This window comes from Chanos chanos, chromosome 10, assembly GCF_902362185.1.
Source record: "Chanos chanos chromosome 10, fChaCha1.1, whole genome shotgun sequence".
Classification (NCBI taxonomy): domain Eukaryota; kingdom Metazoa; phylum Chordata; class Actinopteri; order Gonorynchiformes; family Chanidae; genus Chanos; species Chanos chanos.
The window spans coordinates 13,155,841-13,179,232 of record NC_044504.1 but is presented as its reverse complement, the minus strand read 5'-3'; the positions used below and the strand labels follow the sequence as shown (position 1 = coordinate 13,179,232).

The following is a 23,392-nucleotide window of genomic DNA, read 5'->3' as shown; positions in this document are numbered from 1 at the left end:
AAAAAAATTACTGTGGTCTGACAGAAACCTGGCTAGCTTTCATTTACATCTAGATAGTTTACCCACAATGCTAAAATCTGAAAGCTAAGAATGAAACTGCCCTCAGCTACTCTAGATTTGTTCAACTCCGTGCTGTTTTTATGCATCTCGTTGGGACTCAGTAATAAAGAAATTTATCACAGACTTCTCTTTTTTTATCTTTCTTATTATTGGCAAGATATCACAACTGACTTTTTAAAACATGATTATCATACCTGACAGCTTACAGCCATTAATATCTTAATTTTAAATGAGAGGCCAGTGGAGGTGTGCAGTCTTGATCAGTAGAAGAGAGTGCATTGTCTTAAGAGTAGAAACCACTGCTCTGACATATAAATATTTGATTTAGAAATATATAAATTTCACCAGTGTTAGTGAATGAGTAACAACAGTTTTCTGTTCACTTATTTGTGGAGTGTAATTATTTCATTAGGTGGAACTTTTTACCTTCTAAAGATTTGTTTTTTGTTAATCCATCTACCAAAATTTAAAAAAAAAAAAAGTGTTAAAAGACTGGAGAGTTACAGTTTGACATATTGACGCAAAGATTTGATTTGTCATAAGTTATCAGCAAAAATTCAAATTGTCCTGAAGTCATTTAAAATGAGTTCTCTGTGATCCAACTAACTGAATCTGAATACATATGTCGCGCACATTCACTCACCCTCTTTGAACAAAGCTGCCTGGTGCCTGTATCCCAGCTGTAACTGCTTCTGGGGCTTTGTGGTTTAGAATTCCTGTAGGAGGCATCATAACTGGTCTGACTGATTGGAGCATACTGGGTGAACTGGGTGCCATGCCACTCAAATGCCGGTTTCCAAAGCTGGCATTACCCCTCATGGGCACAGACTGCTCAGGCTCCTGCCCATGCATGGTGCTGATAGCATTTATACCTTGGCCATTGTTGGAGCCAGGACCTGGCCCACTGTAATTGGTGCTGGGTATACTTTCATAGCTGGGTGCTTTGGTACAGTTACCTGCAGAGAGAGGAAACAAAGCAACAGAAGGCCTGCCAGTATAAGACTTGACAATAAAGAGGGAAGTAAGAACTTGTCAAAGCAAACATGCAAAAAAGAACTACCATTTCACCAATAATTACAACAACTGATGCTTCGAAAGCACTCTAGTAATACATTCTAGTTTTGACATGCTAGTAAGTGACCACTTAATATAAATTTAAATTGTTTTAAACTGGTTTTAAACTGCTAGCTTCAAAGGAATTGGGGGGCCTTATCGCGAGCACTGCCAATCACATCAAAAATTAGCAACATTTAAAAAAAAAAAACACAGGAAATGAGAAATATATTAATGATAAAAATGAACAAATACTATTTTATGCTAATATGCTGACATGAAGAATTAAACATATGACCCAGGTTTATATTGAATGGATATCAAAACTATGCACTTACAGTACATAGTAATTTAAGTATTTGGCATACAATGCATTTCCTTGATATGGTAGCTACTTACTGCTACTTACTTACACACAACTCCATTTATAGGAGTTATGTGTAATGGCGGGTATGTACTAACCTAAAATGAGGTTCTGTTAGTACACAGGGTCAAACAAAACATAACAAAAGATTTAATGCATTGTGTTATACTAACCTGACCTGAGCTGACCTAAGAACAGTCAAACTCTGCGGCTTGGATACACATAAATGCCACCTGGGGCTACACATAAAAAATTCTGGAGAGCAAGATGTACATGCAGCAAAACATATCTTCCTTTCAACCCAAGGATAGATTCTTTAGAGGTGTAAACAGAAAAAAAAATGATCTCATCAAATCACATGTCCCTACACTCCTTCCATCCTAACTCACACTATGAAGTGATTCTGTAAAAGTTAACAATGTATTGGTAACTGAGGACCAGTAATCAAAAAAATGCAAAAAAGGCAACTTATTTTGATTTGATGAGGGGATCTTTCTTTTAGGGACACAGTCTCATCACTTCTGAATATGTCTGTAAATCTGACTCTTGCCCATAGATTTTTTTTTCTATGTAGTGTCAGTAAAGAGTAACATTACAGTTGGTTAATGACAGTCTGACTCAGCAAAAATGAGAACATAATTTGATGCTTTTCCCCTTTATTGTGTCCTTCTTAAAGGTCTTGGATAAGTTCTTGGGTTATGTGGGTGATCTTTGCTCATTAACTGAGAATTAGCATTCACTGGATGTGTGAGACAGGTGAATATGGTGACCAGTGGAGCGCAGTCAGGCAGAATAACAATGCAGAAGGGCACAGGAACGGCAGAAGTGGACCATCACAAATAACAGTGAAAGAGCTTTGAAAGACACTCTCAGTAGGCTATACCTGATATCTAAAAATGCCTCATCGGTAACTTCAGTCAACTGAAAATATGCTGTTTTGCTGGTAATTTTTGCTGAGAAACTGCACCTACCATGTTATACAAAGAAAATAAATAAAGAAAAGATTTTGCGCACAAATTATTTTGCTGAGTGCTGCAAAACCAAACAAAACAAAACAAAAAAACACTGTTTTCTTAGGCCAGACATCCCTTGTGTGTACATGTCTATAACTCTGACTAGCTTACTCGCTCATTACTCCTTTGAAGCGGAAATTCTTGTCTAAAATATATTTTCAAACTAAGCCAGTTTCAAATTAGCCAAGTTGATCTCATCAAATCACATGTCCCTACACTCCTTCCATCCTAACTCACACTATGAAGTGATTCTGTAAAAGTTAGCAATGTATTGGTAACTGAGGACCAGTAATCATATTTACCAGAGTTAAACGTTTCTGGTTTTCCTTTTGGTTCTTTGAGTCATTTCTGAGCCCTAATCAGGAGTGTGACTGAACTGAAATTATGGTAACCCTGATACTTTTGGACATACAAAAGACTCCTAAATTTGATACCACGAGGAGATGTAAGTTCATCTTCAACCTTGACAATCACGCCTGTTCCTAAAGAATGGAAAAGACGGAAAAGCCAAGTACCATTTCAGAGGCGCTTTTAAAAGATGATATGTCATACTTTTATACAAGTGTCGTTAAGCACTAAATCTGGCTTCTGGAAGGAATACTTTTTGAGGAGAGGCTTAGACCCAGTCCTGCTTCTGACAGAGAAACCATGAAACAACATCTAAGAAAACATTGCTGCAAGTATAAAGGGGTCTGCAAGCCCATTTGCATCTGTCAATGACAGTGAATGAACAGAACACAAAGATGAAACTGTACCGTGATTATAGGATACTCTCAAGGGTATTTATGCCCTTCCTAAGACCTTCTTAACTTTCAGTAGTGCAATTCAGCAAAGGAAATGTCCATATGTATTTTTTTTCTATTGCAGGTTATTGCTCATACTGTAATAACAGAAAACTTAACAAGAACACTGATTCATACCTTTGGGGCCACACTGGTCAACCTGTGGCCCGCAAGAGAAAGTGAAGCTACCCTGCTGATAGGAGTCAATCCCATGTCGCATCTGACCTCCCAGAGGGGGGTTTGGTGATGCAGAGCTCCCGGACTGCTGGGGGCCGCAATGCGTTTGGCTCTTTTGCACGTTAAGCGTGAACCCTGGAATGAACACACACACACACATAGACTTCCATGTAAAGATTAAGTTAGCTTGGGTCATGAATGATAAACTGTGACTACAAACCTAAATGATTGACATCTTCAGAGAGCTGTGACATGCTTGTAGTAATGAGTGGTCTGTGCTAGGCTTGCTATTCTGAAGGAGAGGCATTTTATTACTTTATTATTTGCAAATGGTAACCAAACAGACACATAGGACAGGCTGCCTCTGACCCACTGTTTTACTTCATACTGGCCATTCAACTCCTTTCTCCTTTTACATCCAGAGGCAGTGTTCTAAAGCTGAGTCTGGAACTAAAGCTGCTTTGGCTGAAACTAAAAGTACTTTACCCACCAGTTAAAATGGCATTAGAAAAACATCATTGTCATATTTTGTACTGATGTAATAATATTCTTCCATTAACATTAGGGAGTTCAAAAAACACAATATAATGCCTCATTTTAAGTGCCCTAGCGAATAGATGGCAGGAACAGAACACTGGCAAAAATGTGGCAAGAGACATATTCAAAAACACACTTTTTCTTTTTTCCGCCTTTTTTTTTGCTTTTTAACAACTCGTCACAGCCTCAGTGAGTAGCCACACTGGACAACGGAGGGAGGAAAAAAAGAGAGCTACCTTCTGAATTTATGAAAATGAAGTAAGCTCTTATGGGAGATGATTCCGAACTTATACGGCACTGTGTTAACCTCTTTTCAGCATTAGTCAAAAAAGCTTAAGCGGAAAGAAAAACAGAGCAAAGAGGAAGGAGGGAGAGAGAGAAAGAGTGTGTGTGAGAGAGAGAGACAGAGAGAGAGAGAGAGAGAGAGGGAGAGAGAGAAAGAGAGAGAGTATTCACACACTAACTACCTGGTATCACTTTGTGATAGCCTCAGCATCGTTGTAGTACCTAAGGACTTCAGTCTCACATTTTGGGAGACATGGACTTGGACATACACAAGACAGTTTCGTAATTTGTACATTTTGAGGCCAACAGAACAAAGCATTATGCATTATTAAAACAAGCTTCCTTTTCACTCCATTGCACATCAGTTACACCTTAATTTTTATAACGAGCAAAACTGTGCAAGATATACGTATGACCTACAGATGAGCACCATGTGAGAGCAGATGACGTACCTCTCCCCTGTAACAAAAGTGATTGATTTGTGGAGGCACAAGAGAGCACGTTGGACATGTTCTCAGGAGGCCGTGTAGCATTCTGGGACATTTATAGGGCCAAAAATAGAGTTTTGGCAGATTAACAAACCTAGAGAGCCATTGCCCAAAAAGATGATGCATGGTCTTAATTTTCACTTATTTCATCAGTGCATTGATTCTTAGCCCTATACGCACAGAACTGTTAAACTGGAGGCAAACACTGTCAGAGTCAGTGAACCAGTAGAGTCCAGAAACGACAAGATGCTGTAACAACTGCAGTCTGATAACCACAAACTCTGTAAACAGACATTATGATTCGTATTTTAAACTACTCTCAGGATTATTAATACTTGTATCAATAGTTTTACATGAATTTGAAATGACAAGGATAATGGTATAATTGATTAAAACACATAGTTCTAAGAATAACTTCCACTTAAAGGACATTTTATGGATTCAAAGCTAATACAACGTTTATTATGAATGTACAGTGAGAAGGCAGCACCACAAGAAATAATGGCAAAAAAGATGTCAACACAGTCCTTTAGCTATGTAAACAAAGGTTCAAAAGTATTTAGATGCCCTCCCACACATTTAATGTCCAATTATCAAAATGAACAAAATGAACAAAAATTAAATTAACCGAGAGCTTGTCACTCAGCACAAGGATACAGCCAGACAATGTTCTGATTGTGCGAGGCAATTCAATTATAAAATCGGCAGTCAGGGTCTATTTAAAAGCATAATAATGCATAAAGAAAAAGGAAAAAAAAGAAAGATAAAAAGAAACAGGCTCCCTGCTCTATTTCTACTCCACTGTCTAATCTCTATACACACATGTATGAAAAGGATTACACAGTGGCTTAAAATTTTGTGGAAAACTGAATACCCAGTATGCTAGTTCTGACAAACCTGTTCAATAAAGAGGTCTTTGAGTTGGACACCTGCTTTATCTAATGTTGTACAGATTTGTGTAGGGATGATACATAAAAAATGAAGACTATGTATCCAGTGACTATAGTACTATGAAGAAAGGTCATAAACTCCGAAAATTCAGATTTAATAATGAGAGTGAATAAACGAGTGTGCTACATCTAGAATGGTGTCAATTTTTACCTGCTTTTTTTTTCTTTAAATCATTGGGAACAACTTCAACACCATAAATACACACTGTAGATATTCTCGTCTTTTTGTCTTTTAAGGCAGTTCTTAAATAATTCAGAGCAGGTCTTGTGCCTTCAGACTCCTCTGTCAGGGGTAAAAGAGTGTCTGAATGTCACAAGGCTCCTCACTGATTTGTCTAGCTCTTCATCTCTCTATCTGAGAGATGCCTTAATTAACACTTAAATATCAGGGCGCTTGCCATCAACGTGTGCCGTAAATATGTGAAGTCAAACAGATTTTAAAGATTTAAACTATGGTGCCTATCTGTTGTTGAATCTGTAAAGAACCTTCTAGAGGCTTTTTCTCTTGCGCCTTGCCTTGTGTGGTATAGAGAATGATTACAACGAGGCACAATGAGTGATTACATGTGAAATCAAAAATGGTATGACTCACAAAAGGGGTCTTCTTTACTTCTTCTTCAGGTATAAATGAGAAAAATCTGCATTTTACCCAATGTCAGATGTATTTCATGTGATTTAACGTGACATATATATTAAATATGTAAATACAATACAATAAATTGTCAATCTGTCACACTGATGGTACTCTGTGCAGTTCTATTTTGATCTAAATGGACACTGATCATTAATAAATCAAATAAAGTTGACAATTAATTTAAAATAAATTAAAAATACAACTACTGTCCAATAAGGGCATGAATACAAAACAATTATAATGTCTAATCTTTTTATGTCATTTTATGTAATTTCTTTTTAATTAATTATGATTGCATGTAACAATTTATGCTAAAATGTACAATAATCATTTATGGCCATGTAGTAGGACCAGTTATTTAAATGAAAACTAAGCCCAAAAGTCACAAAGTTTATGAGCTTTGAGATCCCTGCTATATATTTTAAAATATGTTTTGCTGGGAGAGTTCTGCAGTAAAAATCCTTTGAAGAGTGACTCTTTGTCTTTTGAAGCAGATTTTTTTTAAAGAGGTTCAAACACAAGACTTATGGTGTGGTTCAAAGACATGAACAGACATATTTCCTCTGGTCTTTGAGGTGGGCAATTTTTAACTCCATGCATGTCCAATCCAGACATAATTTCAGACCCAAAGACAAAATACAGGCTCTTTAAAAGAAGATGAAAGAGGGAGAGCTGTGCTATTCTACATGCTAAAGACATCTGAGTGAGCACTAGAGTGGAGGCGTCTGTTGTTAGTCTGGTGTCAGTTTGTGGAGAAGCGTTTGTTCATCAGCTTTCTTGGCTCAGCAGAATACACCAGCCCTTTGGCTCAGGTGTTCAGGTAGGATAAATTATATCCCTCTACCCTACAGATACACACGCACGCATGCATGTGCACATGCACACAAAAAATACAACTCAGGTAATTTAAATGTTGCAGAGTCCTTCAGGGAGCCTATAAATACAATGTAACAATAACAACACTTCGGATCCCTGTGAGTACAACCAAAAGATTTTCCAACCTGGGGCTAATGTAAGTTAAATCGCCCTGTGGAGGGATGTTGAACTGCACACACTGACGAGTGCACACGACTCCCATGGACCTAATTACTGCTGAGCCGAACAGTGGCAAGGTAAATAAACTGAAAAGTGCTGCTTAAGCAAAAATACCTAAACCACACAGCAGTGTAAAGCCCATGCTTACCTGGGCAGAGTGTGTTGATTTTAAATTAACATTACTATAAGATTAGTATAATACATTCATGCAGCTGTGACTGCTAATTCTCTTAATAACCAAGACCACAAACTATGGCTCTGTGGTCATGATTCTGTCTATCCATATGGTAAGTCACAACAACAAAAACAACCACAACAACAACAACAAAAAAGATGTAACCAAAGGCACTGAAATAAATTAAGTGGAAAAAGCAACAGGAGAGAAAATGAAGGAATAGAGAGCTGGGATTCAGCAGGAGGTCTGCAGTGCTGTTGATTGAGGTATGGAATGGCCATAGGCAGTACTCTCTCTCTGACACATACACACACACAAGCATGCATGCACACACACACACACACACACACACACACACACACACACACACACATACACGCACACACAATCACACACACACACACTTTGTGAAGCAAAGTGCCACACTGCAAATTTTTCATAGTGAACCCAACTCTTTGAATCACAGTAGAAGTTAGTTGCTAAGGCCAAGCTTCTCACTGAATCCCAGTTGGCATTTGTTTCCAGATTATATGTGAATGTGAACATCTCTCCAGGATACTGAGGCGAAACAGCAAGCTCAGGGGCCCTAGAGCTCCTTTAGTTAGTGCTCTGAACCCACTCAATAAAATGAGCCCCATTACCATAATATCCTCTCCCCACTGAGGCCAACTGAAGACTATGCTAATCCAAGCGCTATGGGTCATCCTGAAACGAATTGGTACCATACCGGTTACAGACTTTTTGTTGCGTTTGTTCGTTCACTCCCCCGCTCATTGACCTTTCAACGATGGAAAGTCCTGGAAGCCCCATAGACGAACGAAGATAAACAGCTTTCTCCAAAAGTCTTAACTATACCTGAATCTAATCTTCAAGAACAAGGCATATGGTGGATAGCGGGCTGAGGGGGTTGTAGATAAAGTTGTGTTAAATAAACAAACAAACAAACAAAATATCCCATAAATACCATGTGCATAATCATATATTTTAGTCTACACAGAATCTTCATAATCCTTCAAAATGCTTGCATAATACATTAACAGATATGACATAGGAGTTCATGAGTACTCATATTCTCTCTTAATTTTATACATACTGTACTTTCACAGAACCTGTATAGTGCCTTATATATAATAAGTATGTATAATATGTAATATGTTTAATGTTGACTGAGTGTATTATAACACACATGCAAAAGAATGCACAGGGTTAAAATGTGTTATAAAAAAAACCTTATATTGAAGTCCTTATAAGTCATAACTATGTTAGCACAGTTATAGTGCATCATAACATCTTCATAAGAAACACTCTGTGTCTTTTCATCACATATTCATCTTACTCAATTTTTATAATAATAATACTATAGTATTCCAAGGTAGTCTCATCCTTAATTTTCTATACTTTTACTGTTTCACCTGTCCAAATGATCCATCCATCATTACTACAACCACTATCCACAACAAAAAGTGTTACTATGATTCATTTCTGTTATCCTTTTACTGCTCAGATACAGACATGCTACAGGTTTTCCCTCTGTTTCCTTTATTAGCTGTTACAAATTTCGCTTTTTATAAGTCAAGTTTGTTTTCACTCTTTATCTAATCGACACTGAATTTTACTAAGCTATATGTTAATGTTACTCTCAGATCTTTAGGAGAACACTCAGAGCAGGAAATATATTTTCAGCCATATAATTATTCATGTCTACTCCGTGATTTTCAATTTGGAATTCACTACACACAGCAGCTGGCAGTCACGTCAAGAGACGCTGTCTAATTTTCATTAGCATCAGTCTGTGGCTGAACGTGTGGCGTGTGCTGCAGAGGCAAAGGCTTCAGGAGATCACTCATGCGTTGGCTCTGACTTGTCAGTGACTGACAGCACAGGACTGGTCAAGGCACCATCAAGGACGAAACAGGAACACGCTTAAGGGCCAGATAAGCTTCTGTGTGTCATATTTTAGAGTCTTTCGGTCACTCAGAATGCCTGTAAGGACTTCACTTCAGTATTTTGTACTCACACACCCGGTCACGGCTCCAGATACAAGCACTGGTCCCAAAAATCCATTATTATTTTCTAAGAGTGTTTATGATTCAATACAGAGCAAAATATATCTGAATATCAGCTATGTAACATTATTCAAGCCACGAATTACAGTGTGAATATATGGCGGTGTTCCTCCATTTAAGTAATGAATTAACTGGTTAGTGTGCTTTGATATGGGGAAAAAAAAAACTATTATATTTGAAACACACTGTATTACATTTGAAAAATATGAAACATAATGAGCTCTTCTTTGACCATCTAATTGTTTGGCACAAAACATTTTGGGTCAAATATGATAATACCATTCGATGCTGGTAAAGGCGACGCCAGCAATCACAAAATGTTGGCGTAATGCTAAATAATTAGTTTTGGCTGTGACAAGAGTGTATGTTATATTTGGCCAAGATGCATTTATTCATTTATCTAGTGATGCAGTAAAACACAAAGCACAGTTTATTAAAAATAACAAATATTAAAAATGTAAATTTTGAAATGTTACATTTTGTATTTTTTGTTGTTCGTTTTTATATAAAACTATGATACATTGGTGATTTCAGAAGGTTGCTGAATCAGGGACAGGTGGATCGAAATGTCAGTAAAAATGGCACAATTAAAAAAAAAAAAAAAAAAAAAAAAAAAGCTTAATAATCTCAATATTACTTCCTCCAAACGATTTCTTCTTGATGAAATTAAAAAAAGAAATATCTAAAATTTGGTACCCTGTCTCATGGAATGAGCCCATTGCAGACAAGCATGAAATACAAAGTTTTGACAACCAGCTGAGTTCCCTAATGCAATGGAAGAAACAAGCTACTGTCCCAAAACACAACCCACTGGACGCTTTGATCATTGTAACAACTCCAGCACAGCACAGCAGGGACACTACAGAAAAACTAAGAGAGAAACTGGGAAACAGACTCGCCTCAGAACACATGTGCATTATGGTCTGTTAAGGATAAGAAATATAATATGTTGATGTTATGATATCCCCCATAAAACACACACACACACACACACACACACGCACACACACACACACACATACACACTTGAGTATTTGGTGGAGAAGAGATACTGTATAATACAGCAAAAACAGACCTGAAAGAGCACCATACCTGGGATGTTGCTGGGGGAAATTGGACCGGAACGGGATTGATTCGTGCCCAAGGGAGATCCCACAGGTGAAGGCGAGGGTCCTGTGGGTACACCAGAGAGTTGTGGTGATGTGTGAGGGGAGAGAGACGATTGGCCTGGGTTACCCTGTTCGCCCTGGCTGGTGGTGGAGCCAGACAAATTGACCATTGAGTGGATCCCAGCCTCTGTGTCTGTGGGCATTTCATCTGAGGAGCCATGCTGGTCCTGAAGCAGTGAGAGATAAACATTAAGGATATGTGTTACTGAGAGCTTAAAGATTCAAGCTTGATTGTTTAATCGCACTGTTGCTAAAAGGGTGGAAGCTAACAATTTAACTACTCTGGATACACTTGACAAATGAGGCAGTTACATGCAGATGTGTTAGCAGAAGCAAACACCCAAACAGTCCAAATATTCAGCAGTTTTTCAAAGTGGCCCATATCCAGTTTATGTACCTCTATAAATTGCAAATTGCTCTGTGTACCAAGCCTTCAAATAGGTGTCACATAACATATAGCGAACATATGAAACATCACAAACTGAAAACTCTGTAATGATTTTGTTTGTACAGCACATGCATTTGCCATATAAAAAGGAGGAACTCCTCTTTCTCTTATTGTGTTGTCCTGTCAGCGCTGGCCAGTCTGCCTGGGGCTTCAGCCGCAGGTCAACATGCGCTCAAACCATCACACAGCAGCCAGGCAGAGGATTTCTCATAAAAGTTGATAAAGTTTAAAAGTCATGAGTAAGCACTCTGGCCGATAATGTTCAGTATTGTGAACTGTGTGTGTGTGTGTGTGTGTGTGTGTGTGTGTGTGTGTGTGTGTGCGTGTGTGGATATGGCCTACACTCAGAGAAAGTTAGTGGATCAGTGGTAAACTTCTTGTGCTCTTAACTTTGATTGCTTCAAAGAACAAGAGTTCTACGCTAACCAAATAGAGACAAACAAGAAGAGCAATGATTTAATTTTTTTCCCCCTAACAAATAAAAAAATAAATAATTGAAAATCCAATGAGAGCACATAACCATCCTTAATGAGCCTAGTGGCAGAGAGGTGTGGTGAGGACAACCCAACAACCATTTCAAAGGACTTTGTTGATTTTCCATCAAGCCAGCTAAGAGTAAAATTAAAATGTCATTGTACTTACAATGCACCTACCAACCACCCCTCCTTTGTAAACCTTTAGGCCAGTACCAGATAAAATGCCATGGCAATTATTCTGAATGGTGTCAATCAGAGTAATCGCAGGAGAGAAATGGCAAATGAAGTGGATTCATATTATGCTATTATGTATGTAACATAGGCTGTGAGGGAATGGAGGAGCATTTGCCTTTACCAATATGCTGCACAGCTACAAGAACAATGTAAGTGTGTCCATGCATGTTTTTAATGACAATGCTTTGGTGTTCCACATGTTTTCCATTGAGTGGCAAAAAATCTTTGCATTCTGCAGAAAAAAATGTGCTTGAATTCACAAATGCTCACAAAAGACATCTGTGAATTCAAGAGCTCTTCACAGGAATTGCTATCCAACAGCAGCATGCCAAGACTGAAGCTTTTCAGAGCTGAGGCGTGTCTTTCCTGATGAAGTGCCTCTCCTCTGCCCCTCTATGGTAACTGAATTAGCTCCAAAGTCAAAGGAAAGCCTCACTCACAGACTGATCACTCAAATGCAACCTTGTTGACTAATGACATTACAAAACTACTCCACAGTAATGTCACAAATGACATAAATGTTGAATTGACATTTTACGAAAGCATGATTAAATGTTCACTAAGGCCTTGTGAAGTCTTTATGCAGGCTGTGAAAAATGTTTATACACAGACTAACCAGCGTGCTTTCCTGTAGACGTTTATGCACACATCTCTGACAGACTTTACAGATAGCATACAGTGGTAGACTTTTGATGTGTATATGAAAATCTCGGTGAAAATTCTTATACCACATGTCTTTATTCTTACATAGTTTTATTTGATGGAATCTGTTTCAGGAGGGAAACATTCATTCATCTGAATCATTCATTTTAACTTATGCTATATCTTCACAGATTCTTGTCTGAAGGGTACTCACTGGTTGTCCATTTGAGAACATTTATTTGTATATGCACTCCTGCAATCATTTGACTAAAACACACTATAATTAATTGCTTATGTCCCAGTTAATTGCAATGTTTCATAAAACTGTTTTTTTATTAAGTGCTAAAATGGTGTGACGACAAAGGGTTATTTATTGTAGAATCTTAAAATAACACACCTTTGCTTCGTCTGAATAAAGTCTCCATCAACCCACTTTTCTAAGAACTACATTAGCACTCAGACTACATTCATTCATGTCTTATTTAGGTTTAACATCTATATAGTGCATTTAGCGTAGTGGAATAATTTATACTCTACTGAATTATTAGCATAGCCCTAGATGGAATGAAATGAGCAAATTAGGCGCTTTAACAGAGGCACAAGGACACATTTGTCAAACATTAGTTAAAAAAGCTCAAGCAGGCAGAGCAGGAGAGTGAGAGAGAGAGAGAGAGAGAGAGAGAGAGAGAGAGAGAGAGAGAGAGAGAGAGAGAGAGAGAGAATGAAATACTAAAAACAAATAATCAAATTCCTCATTTCTAATTCAACTGCTTGTTCACTTAAACTCTCCTCTAAGTAATTCTAGTGCATGCTACCTTCTTCATCTAGCACACGGCCTGTGACCAGCTGTGTTACAGACTGCATGCAGCTTTGAACACCCCAAATGACACTCATTAGCATATCTCCCCAGTCAATTAGTGTGTGTCAGAGTCTTCAGGCCATAATTAGGAGAAATCAGGTGTAATGTCTAGGCTCTGTCACACTAGTAGGCCACCGAGTGTCAGCCAGTTCAGAAAGGCAAGAGGCCAAGCCATTGTGAGAAGTCAGTACCTGTGACTGGACACTCTCACTTCAACCCCTGCCCCCTGCGTACCAAACACAGTTGCTCCCTCGATTCGCCTCACGCCATGTGCATTCCTCCTGTCTCTTCCTCTTTCTATCATGCCTCTTTTATTCCGTTCCTCTCTACATCTGCACTGTTCCATTTCCGCAGTCCCCCTGAGTCTTCGTTCATTTTCGCCTGTCTATCTTATCCTCTCATCAAAATCTCGTCCTCCTCTATTTCACTCTTCCAGTCCCTAGTGCAGTCCCATACACTCAGGCATGTACCCATTCAAAGTGCTTATCGCCTCTTACAATCACATGATTTTTCACTCATAATTTACATCAACAGAACACCGACTTTTCATATGATAATCATTACTTTTAATAGGTTTATAAAGCCATTTTATTAATAGCACAATGGGAACATGTGAATGTTTTTTGTTGTTGTTGTTGTTGTTGTTGTTTCTGTAATTAAAGGACTATAAATTTCATGATGTTAACAGTCCATAAACTCGGTGCACTAGGGTCTAGATGTTTTCCCACATTTTTTAAATTCTGTCTCTAAAGACTGAGTGATAGGGTTCAGAATGATATCTAATTGTATGGTCAGTTTTGCAGTTCCAGTTCTCTGTGCTTCTGAGATTCTGGTAACCGAGAGAGAGCGTTAGACCACTTTATGAGCAACCTATTCTCAGAGGCCCATGCTATGAATCAATTATCATTGACCATAGTTCTTTTCACACTCTGGAGTTTCCCATCCCATTTTTTAAAGACAAAGACAAAAAGGTTTAAACTGATGAAAGCGTAAAGTGAAGTAATTGTGAGTTAGTCATGGATTAGGTAATAAAGGAACAGACCATAATGGATTGGGTGGAGGTGGATGAGAGTAGTGGATCAGATAGCAAAGGATCAGGATATAAGGGATCAGGCAGAAAAGGATCGGGGCATGAGGGATCTGGAAGTAAGAGATCTGAAATCAATGGATCAGACAGTAAAGGACTGGACAGTGCAGTGTGATATGTACTCAGCTGTGGCATCTGAGATACTTGTGCCATGATGCAACATCTGTAGTTCTGATGCATTTATGGTTATTAAAGGCGTCAGTTTTAAATTTTTGGCAGTTTTAAATTTAACCTCGCAGTGTCTGCCCCCCTCATCGTTATGTAGAGGTGCACAGAGGCCAGCCTGGGCTCTAGCTACACTAGAAAAATGGGGATGACACATGAAATATAATTCAGCCCTAGGGGATCTGGCAGTAATGGATCAAGCAGTGTTACAACTATGGAGAAACATCAGAGACAAGGCAAGTTTAGTTCTCGACCAGAACATTTCCCTTTTGTGCTGCACAAGCTCTTTTCTTCTCTGGCCTTTGTGTCTCCTCTGCTCCCTGGGTTCAATGCAACAGAACATTACCTCTGCATTTCAACGCTACACGTCTTTCTGAGAGATGAAAGGCTCAATGACATCCCATTCAGTTTGTCTTGATAGTGAGGAGAAAAAGAGGGGAAACAAAAGGGGGGTGGAAGCACATAGCTAAGAGTTTTGATTCGTTTTGATTCGTTTTGATTGAACTTCCAGAGTAAGGACACCAAAGAACCATTTACCAAAGCAAAGGCAAAAAGATAAAGTTAAGAACCAGATGAAAGTGTATTTGTAAAAAGAAAAGAAAGGGTTTTGAAGATTAGATTCAACATGGATGGGAGTGGCAGGAGAATGGAAGAATTCATAGTCTAGACAGAAAAACATTGATTTTTACACTTGTTTCAAGGTAGCTCCTCATCACAAACTCTGCAACCATTTTTTTTTTCAGTATGCACGACATTCTGTGTCGACCAGACGGTGCCAAGTGCCTAGCAGCATTGTTAGAATGACACTGACATAAATTAAAAGTGCCTGTGCAGATTGGTAAAATACAAATGCATCCCCATCTCATTCCATTGGTCCTGTCTCCTGTCATAGCACCCTCCTCTATAATCCATCAGTGAAGCCTGATCAATACTGGACTGCCCAGAGCAATGTAATTGTGACCTGCATATTATAACAAATACCACTGATTCTTAAAAATTTGTTCTGCCTGTGTCTGCTGCAACATTGTTGTCTCAAAAAATGCTCTTGCCGTTTTGGTAAATATCACATCAGATACAAAGTGTAATGATGAATTTATTTTGATGTCAGTTAACCTTATTCTTTAGCACAAAATATTTTGGTCATTTTAATGTGCAAAAAAGTTCAAACTACTGCTGAATAACTACTAATAAAGTAATAACTAGTATAATCAGAGCTACCTGGACCAGTATCCCACATCACATCCACACAGGTCATTTACCCTAGGATAACACAGTCAGGTTGGACTGACTGTTGAGTGCTTGAGAAATGCTTAACAAATCTCCCTCCTCCCTCTCTCTCTCTCTCTCTCTCCTTCTCTCCCTCTCTCTCTCGCATGCGCCCACACACACACATACGCACACACACACACAAATTTTCACAGTTCCGAATAGATCCTTCCAGCCTAAATTTTGAACTATGAAAGAAATGCTGCAAGAGGGAAAGTGAGACCAGAAAAGAGAAAAAAAATCAACAACATGTTTGTTCACACGTGAAAGACAGCCTTGGTGAAGACCTTGCAGTTCCTCCACAGGGGAAAAAAAAATCTCATTTATCGGAATTCTGTTAACGTAAGGCGGAAGAGAGCAGCAAGCTGACGTCTGGCTCCCGGCTCCCTTCATTAACTATGCGCAAAACAAACTGCTGACACAAAGTCACCGCACTCCTCCTCCCTTCATCCCTCCATCCTTCCATCCACTATCGACTTGCTAAGGCTTCATCACTCTGCCTGTCTGCCCGCCTGCATGAATACTTGCTGCTCTGGCAATTAAACTGAAGTCACATCAAACCTGGATAGCACTTAGGGACACAGACACAGAACATATGTGTATATGGTAGGGCTGGGTGATATGGCCTATAAATGATATCGCGATACTTTTAGGCTATATCGTGATACACTATATATATCTTGATATTTTGAAATCTACTCTAAAGCACTTCATAAATGCTCGATTTTACCCTTTGATGCATACAGTCACACCAGTATGATGATTCTAGCAGTCCCTGCAACATATGTCTGCATTAAAATATTCTTGTTTATATTCATAAGTGGTTTCTGTTGGAACAATTTTGAACTTGCATGCAAAAAGGGGGAAATCACGATCAAGTTAAATTTGACAAAACAGTATCTATTCAACATTTTCCTTGCGATACCCAGACCACTACCACACGATGAATCCAGTGCTGTTTCTTTTTGGAACCAATTCGTCCACCTCCATCCTCTATTACCGTTTCTGAACTCAACACATATAAACTCGCTTTGGCGCTTCACTTCTTTCTCTCTCTCCAGGCTCTTTTCCTGCTCCCTTCAGATACAAAAACACACCTTTATACGTCACACACTCTCACCCAGGAGAGTGGTCTGGATGGGCGGGCGAGTGTGTGTGTGTGTGTGATGAACGTATGTGAGTGTTTTTCTTTTTGTGTCTGTGAGAGGCAGTGAGCCATAGGAGAAAGCGAGAGAAGCAAAACATCACAGTGAGTCTCATGCCGGCAGCTTAAAAGAATTACGTGACAATTTGTACTCGGTGTTCGTGCTACAGTTATTTACTACACTGCACGTAGAACAAGCTGCAATCAAGTACATTCAAAATATCACCCACCCCAAGTATACATGTGAAGAGCTATGGGTCTATTTATAAAAACGAGTTACATATGCAGTGAAGAGGGGCAATTAAATGTAACATGATAAACAATTGATTTGTCTGGTGAAAAACCATTTGTCAAAGGATAACATCTGTTGTGACATCTGATGACATCTGACAGTTTATTGTTTGAATACTGTAGAATAGCTCAATTTGAACACAGAAAAGAATGTAAAATCACCTAAACAGATCATGACAGGACAGGACGGGATTAGACAGTACAACTCCTAGAACACTGGGAAAAGAAGAGAGAAATGTGGCAGAGAAGTCTTTAAAGGAAAGAGAACAGAAACACAGGAAAAATAAGTGTGACACAATGCAAATCTAAAAATGGAAAAACCATCACTGTTGTTGTATTTGTTGTTTTCCGGTCAGCTTGCAAATCTGTGGATCATCTGGGGATGCAATGAAACAGCTACAGAAGGACACAAACATAGACAAATATGCTTGTGCACAAAAGCATGCAAAGCATGTATACGTACGTACACACACACACACACACACACACACACACACATATTTGGCAGATGTGCATGTGACATCTAAGTCTGACTCTACAAGAACTAGAGTTTGCACCCGTCCCTCTTCCCCACCCAAAATCAGAAATCCTCTTGAGGATCACAGTTCCTGCCATGCATTACACTCATCTTTGCCATTTATGATATCAACACAGTGACACAAATCATAGTATAACCACCCAATCCTCTATTCCACGGACGAGGCTTTGTCTTCAGACGAGCACAACATCTCTGTGATAGCCCATCCACAACCTCAGTGCTTTCCCTGTAATGGTCTAAAAATGTCCACAGTTCACTAGACACAGTCAAACCAATAACAATGACTAGTACAGACTGATATTACGTGTTAAATATGCCTTAGGGGTATTCAAACCGGGTGTGACTGGGTCCTATTAAACACAGCAGGATCACATAAAAACTGCTTGAGCTGAATTTAGATGATACTGTGCGCAATTCATAGTGCTGAGTTTGCCCAGCAGATGGAGCTCAATCTGTCATCAGCCCAATCAATCTGAAGATCAAAATTTAAACAAAATTCTCCTCCCTTATCAGCCAATTACATGATGTTAGACATATAGATAAAAATATCTAGCATTCTGGTGATAGCATTCTGTAAACATAAACATCTGTTAAATGATACACACCTCCTCAAGGAAACATAAAAGACAAGCAGCAAACAGACAAAATGACAACAACTTGCTTATAAACAACAAACAACTAAACAAATTCTCCATTAGAATATTACTAAAGCTGCATAAGAAATTAGTTTTCATGTTTTTGTTTGTTTGTTTGTTTGTTTGTTCGTTTGTTGTGTATGTCTGTGGGTGTGTGTGTGTGTGTGTGTGTGTGTGTGTGTGTGTGTGTGTGTGTGTGTATGTGTGTATGTGTGTAAGTGCTTCCCCACACTTTTAAGATGTGACGATACCAAAATTCCACCGTGTGCACATGAATAAAATGTATGGAAAATGAAAGAAGCTCTGTTGAATTCTCTTTCATCCTTTTGATGAGGGAGAGAGGAAGGAAGTGCTGCTGAGAGAGAGAGAGAGGAAGGCGGTGTGAAAATGATTAAGAGGGTGGGAGATGCTGTGCAGCCAAAAAGGTTAAGTCTGGAGAAGGAAATTAAAATTTGCAATGCGTTTGGCTTTAAATAGATTTCATTTTAATACAGAGACAAGTCCACTTGGAGTCAAGTCCCCCGCTGTGAGATAGGACTATACAATGACAAAAAGAGGCACCTGTGTATGAGCGTGAGTGTCTGTGCATGTGTGTGTGTGTGTGTGTGTGTGTGTATTTTTATTTTACACTGCGATTTGAAATCCGTATTGCTAAACGGAAAAAGCTTAGGGGATTCCAATTGCTCCACACTCAATGTAACAGACCCAATTTTAACAATTCATCATCTATCTAACACCCACATAATGTAAAGTCAATAAGTCATACCAACTGCTGTTCTCACATAGTTTTTTTTCTTTTCCTTTTTTCTGTCTTCGTCTTGACTGAGAAGAGGAGCTTGCACACGCTTCAAGTTTGAGAAGGAGAGAAAATCATAAGAATCAATAAACCCAGTGATGAGATCCTATCCACAAAACCATCTTTCATAAACACCAGTAACTGTGACTGACACACACACACACACACAAACAGGCACGCACACACAGGCACACAGGCACACACACACACCTCACTTCAGCTCAAGAGCCATTACATGAATTACAAAAGCAGCAATATCAGTCGCTCACCAGTCACTACATAGAAAAATGTATTCAGCCGTTCAGCCGTATTGTGATATGTAGAAATGTGGTTTTTTGAAAGTGGTTATTCATATAGTATGATGTAAATTCTCTCAGCTTTTGGAATACAGTCTGTCAGCTCACCTGTTATCAGTGATAACATATAATGCTTTAAGTACCATACTTCTATTTTGTGTAAAAGGGAATAATTCATATGATGTGTTTAGTACACACACACACACACACACACACACAGAAACACCCAGCTCATGAGTCACAGAATAATATGGCTGTGAATGAGGCTGATAAAAATATGGTGTTTAGCTTAGAAAGATGTTACTAAACGTCTGGCAGTGTGTATTTACTGTGTGTGAGGTTGAGAAATTAGTCTGCACAAAAACCCAGGAAAACAGAGGGAGTACACAGCAGACTCTTTTCAGCAGACTAACTTTCTCTTTTAGTATTGACCACAGGGGGAAACCAGCACACAGACGTCTGTGTGTGTGTGCGTGTGTGTGTGTGTGTGTGTGTGTGTGTGTGTGTGCGTGTTCGTGTGCGTGCTTGTGTGTTTCCTTGACACCTCAAGAAAACAGTGTAAATTAAGACATTAATAAAACACAAGTTCACTAATATAAGAATTTTTCTTCTAAAGATCTCCTGTACACAACAGGGGAAGGACTAAGGTTTTGTTGCATTTCAAAGGAAACATTTAGTCTGTCTGCAGTGTATGTGAACCCCAAAGCACATAACTTCTCTCCCATACTGCAGCTACTGTTTCTCTAAGTGCCCATTTCTGCTAAATGACATGCTGATGTGTGGTGACTTTGTTAAATCACTCATTTTTTCAACATCATTTTCACTTCATTTCATTTTTGATGTACCATCATACCAACCCGCCATCCCCCAACTGGATGCCTCTTTCTCCTGACAAACAGACGGTCAAAATGGTTAATGATTAATTTGGTAATTTGGCGAACGCACCGAATTAAAATATGATGAGGTCTATGTCCATTAGTCCATCATTAGTACACTGTTCATGTCCACCCAAAAAACAACACTCCAAAAAAAAAAAGAAAGCATTTCTATTCAGCCACTGTTTATAGCTCACACTCATAAGACAGGTGGGGGGAGGAGAAACCATAGACAACAGCTAATGCATCTGAATGCAAATACTAGCTCCTTATCTTCTTTTGGTGCTGCTCTTTCCTCCAGCAATGGACAGGAATATGAGTAGTCATCTTCAGAACACTCCCTGACAGTCTCCCCCTGTGCAATATTCAACATTATGAAAATGAGCTGGGCCTGGTGACCCCACAGATTTCACTGCATATTCACAAGGCACAGTCCATGCATGTTTGACTTTAATAAATAAAGGATAGAAACAGCAGAGACAGGACATGGCAAGAAATAATAGCCCTGAGACAGTTCTCTCCTGTCCTTATTGGAGAGGAGAAAAGGGAAAAAAAAGGAGGTGGTTAATTTTTTTTTTTTTTTTGACTGATTGATTGATTGATTATTTCTATTTGGTAATAAGGCAAGTTCCTGGATGCAGAGAATGGAACTTTTATAGGCCCTACACAAAAAAGAGACTGATATGCCAGTAAATCCCATTAAGATATACTCATAAAAATGTGAGTGAAAGACTCAAACAAGCGGACTTACAGAGGCTGCCTGATGTCAGCCTGTGCTCTTGTAAGCGGAGAAATGAAAAGCAGAGGAGTGTATTAGCGTAGGGTTAATGCTATTTGATGTCTAAATGACTGGTGCCTCCTGTAAGACCTGTCGGCCTCTTACTGAGGGGCTGTGACAGCGCATATTGGTAAACACGAGTCCTGCAGTCAGTTCTGTGACACATAAAAGCCTCGTCTCCTGACTCAGAAAAACACGCACACGCACACGCACACGCACACGCACACGCACACAGAGACACACACACAGACACACATAGACACACACACAGACACACATACACACACACACACACACACAGACGAGAAGAAGAAGCAGAGAGAGCAGAGCAGAGCAGAGCCATTGGGGAGAGTAATACCATGTTGCCAAGGGGCAAGCTGACTGCTGTGACAGCTGGGAAAGAGAAAGAGAAAAGGAAGGAGAGAGAAAAAAAAAAGAGAGAGAGAGAGAGAGAGAGAGAGAGAGAGAGAGAGAGAGAGAGACTACAAGACAGAGATCACATTTAAATGTTGGAGTGTTTTAAGAATTCTCCTTGAAAAGCCCTAACTGGTTACAGTCTGACCTGAAGAGCCTCTTACCATCTGTCATTGATATTCACCACACCAGTCAAACCCCACTTTTTGAAATTCAGAATAGCGTATTTTCTACACTCAACACATTACATCTGTGTAATAAACTCTGGATGAAGCAATTAAAGAATCTTGGGTATTCTTTAACTTTCAGATTTTTACGTTATTGTTGTAGGTGACTGACTCAGCAGTGTCAGTGTGATTTTTTCGAACCATGTGCATCTGTGAAACACACACTGCTCTGGTCATACGGCAAAATAAACACTTACAGTATTCTCACTGGGGCTGAACAGAATTGAACAGAAAGCAATGAGCTGAATGACAAAAAAGCATTCTGACCTGATGTTTATCAAATATTATTGTATTTAATGCTCCTAAAAATAAATATGTAAAATGTCTCCCACCACCTCAACAAGATCTTAAGATTGAACTAAAACATATCCTTTCCACAAAATCCTTGAGCACTTTCACTTCAAAGTCCACTACCACTTAAAATCCGAGCAATTTAATGTACCAGTCAATGCAGTTTATTGCGAACTTGTAATATCTATTCAAATTCAAATCTCCCATGTGAAGCTAATGTGTAATGGAGGAATTAAATAATACCTTACTTCATACAATGAAACACCATACTGAAAAGTTCTTATTCATGATGGCAAAACACACACACACACACACACACACACACACACAGAGGAGCGTTGCTTTGGCTGGGTTTCAGGACTGTATCTCTGAGGTGGATGGTGAGTGCCATTGAAAGCTCAGGGGCGTGAAGCGAGCACTTGAGCAGTGACACATGGGTAAACAAAGGCAGTTGTGCAAAAACAGCGAGAGAGTAGCCAGGCCAAAGACTCACACAGCAAGCCTTTTGCCACACTGCCAGTGTATGCTTCCTGCCAGTGTATGTATCTAACCTACTGCACTGACCGTGTCAGGGTGTACAGAGAGGAGCCCTCAGCCCTTTTGCTTCAGTAATAATAATAGAAAAAAGACAGTTCATTAGATATGTTAAAGAAATATATAGAACAAAGAAACTTCATTAGATATGTTAAAGAAATGTATTATGGGACATATAGTTATACTTCCAAAAGCTAGTGGTATATTATGTTTTTTCAACTGTAAAAAATTTGAGGGCAAATTTCTATTCATTTCTATTATGTTATAAATATGAATGTTTCAGTATTTGTATTACTTGTGTGGTATATTCAAGGTTAACATAGTGTGACTTCTTAAAAGAAAGAAAGAAAGAAAGAAAGAAAGAAAGAAAGAAAGAAAGAAAGAAAGAAAGAAAGGAAAGTTTTGTCATTGAGCATATTGTGCAAATACAAACAATTCTGTTGTGTATGTTGTGTTTGGAGTTGGAGTTTTGTATGAGCCCTATTTCAATGCAGACCTGTACTCACCTACACTATTTTACTAAGTAACATTGCCCTGAAGTGCAAAACAATACTGTGAATTAGAAGACACAAATAGAAAAAAATAGCACATAAACATAATCAGAAAAC

The 23,392-nt window shown here is 38.9% G+C and overlaps 1 protein-coding gene across 1 annotated transcript in view; it reads right to left on the bottom strand.

Moving 5' to 3' along the window:
• LOC115823319 (AT-rich interactive domain-containing protein 1B-like) overlaps positions 1-23,392 on the bottom strand; it is a 92,440-nt gene that overhangs the window by 18,947 nt on the left and 50,101 nt on the right. The window contains exons 6-8 of the mRNA XM_030787367.1: positions 10,712-10,955; positions 3,411-3,584; positions 819-1,016 (exon numbers count right to left, since the gene is read on the bottom strand). Coding sequence (XP_030643227.1) covers positions 819-1,016; positions 3,411-3,584; positions 10,712-10,955 — 616 coding nt within the window. The remainder of the gene's footprint in view (positions 1-818; positions 1,017-3,410; positions 3,585-10,711; positions 10,956-23,392) is intronic.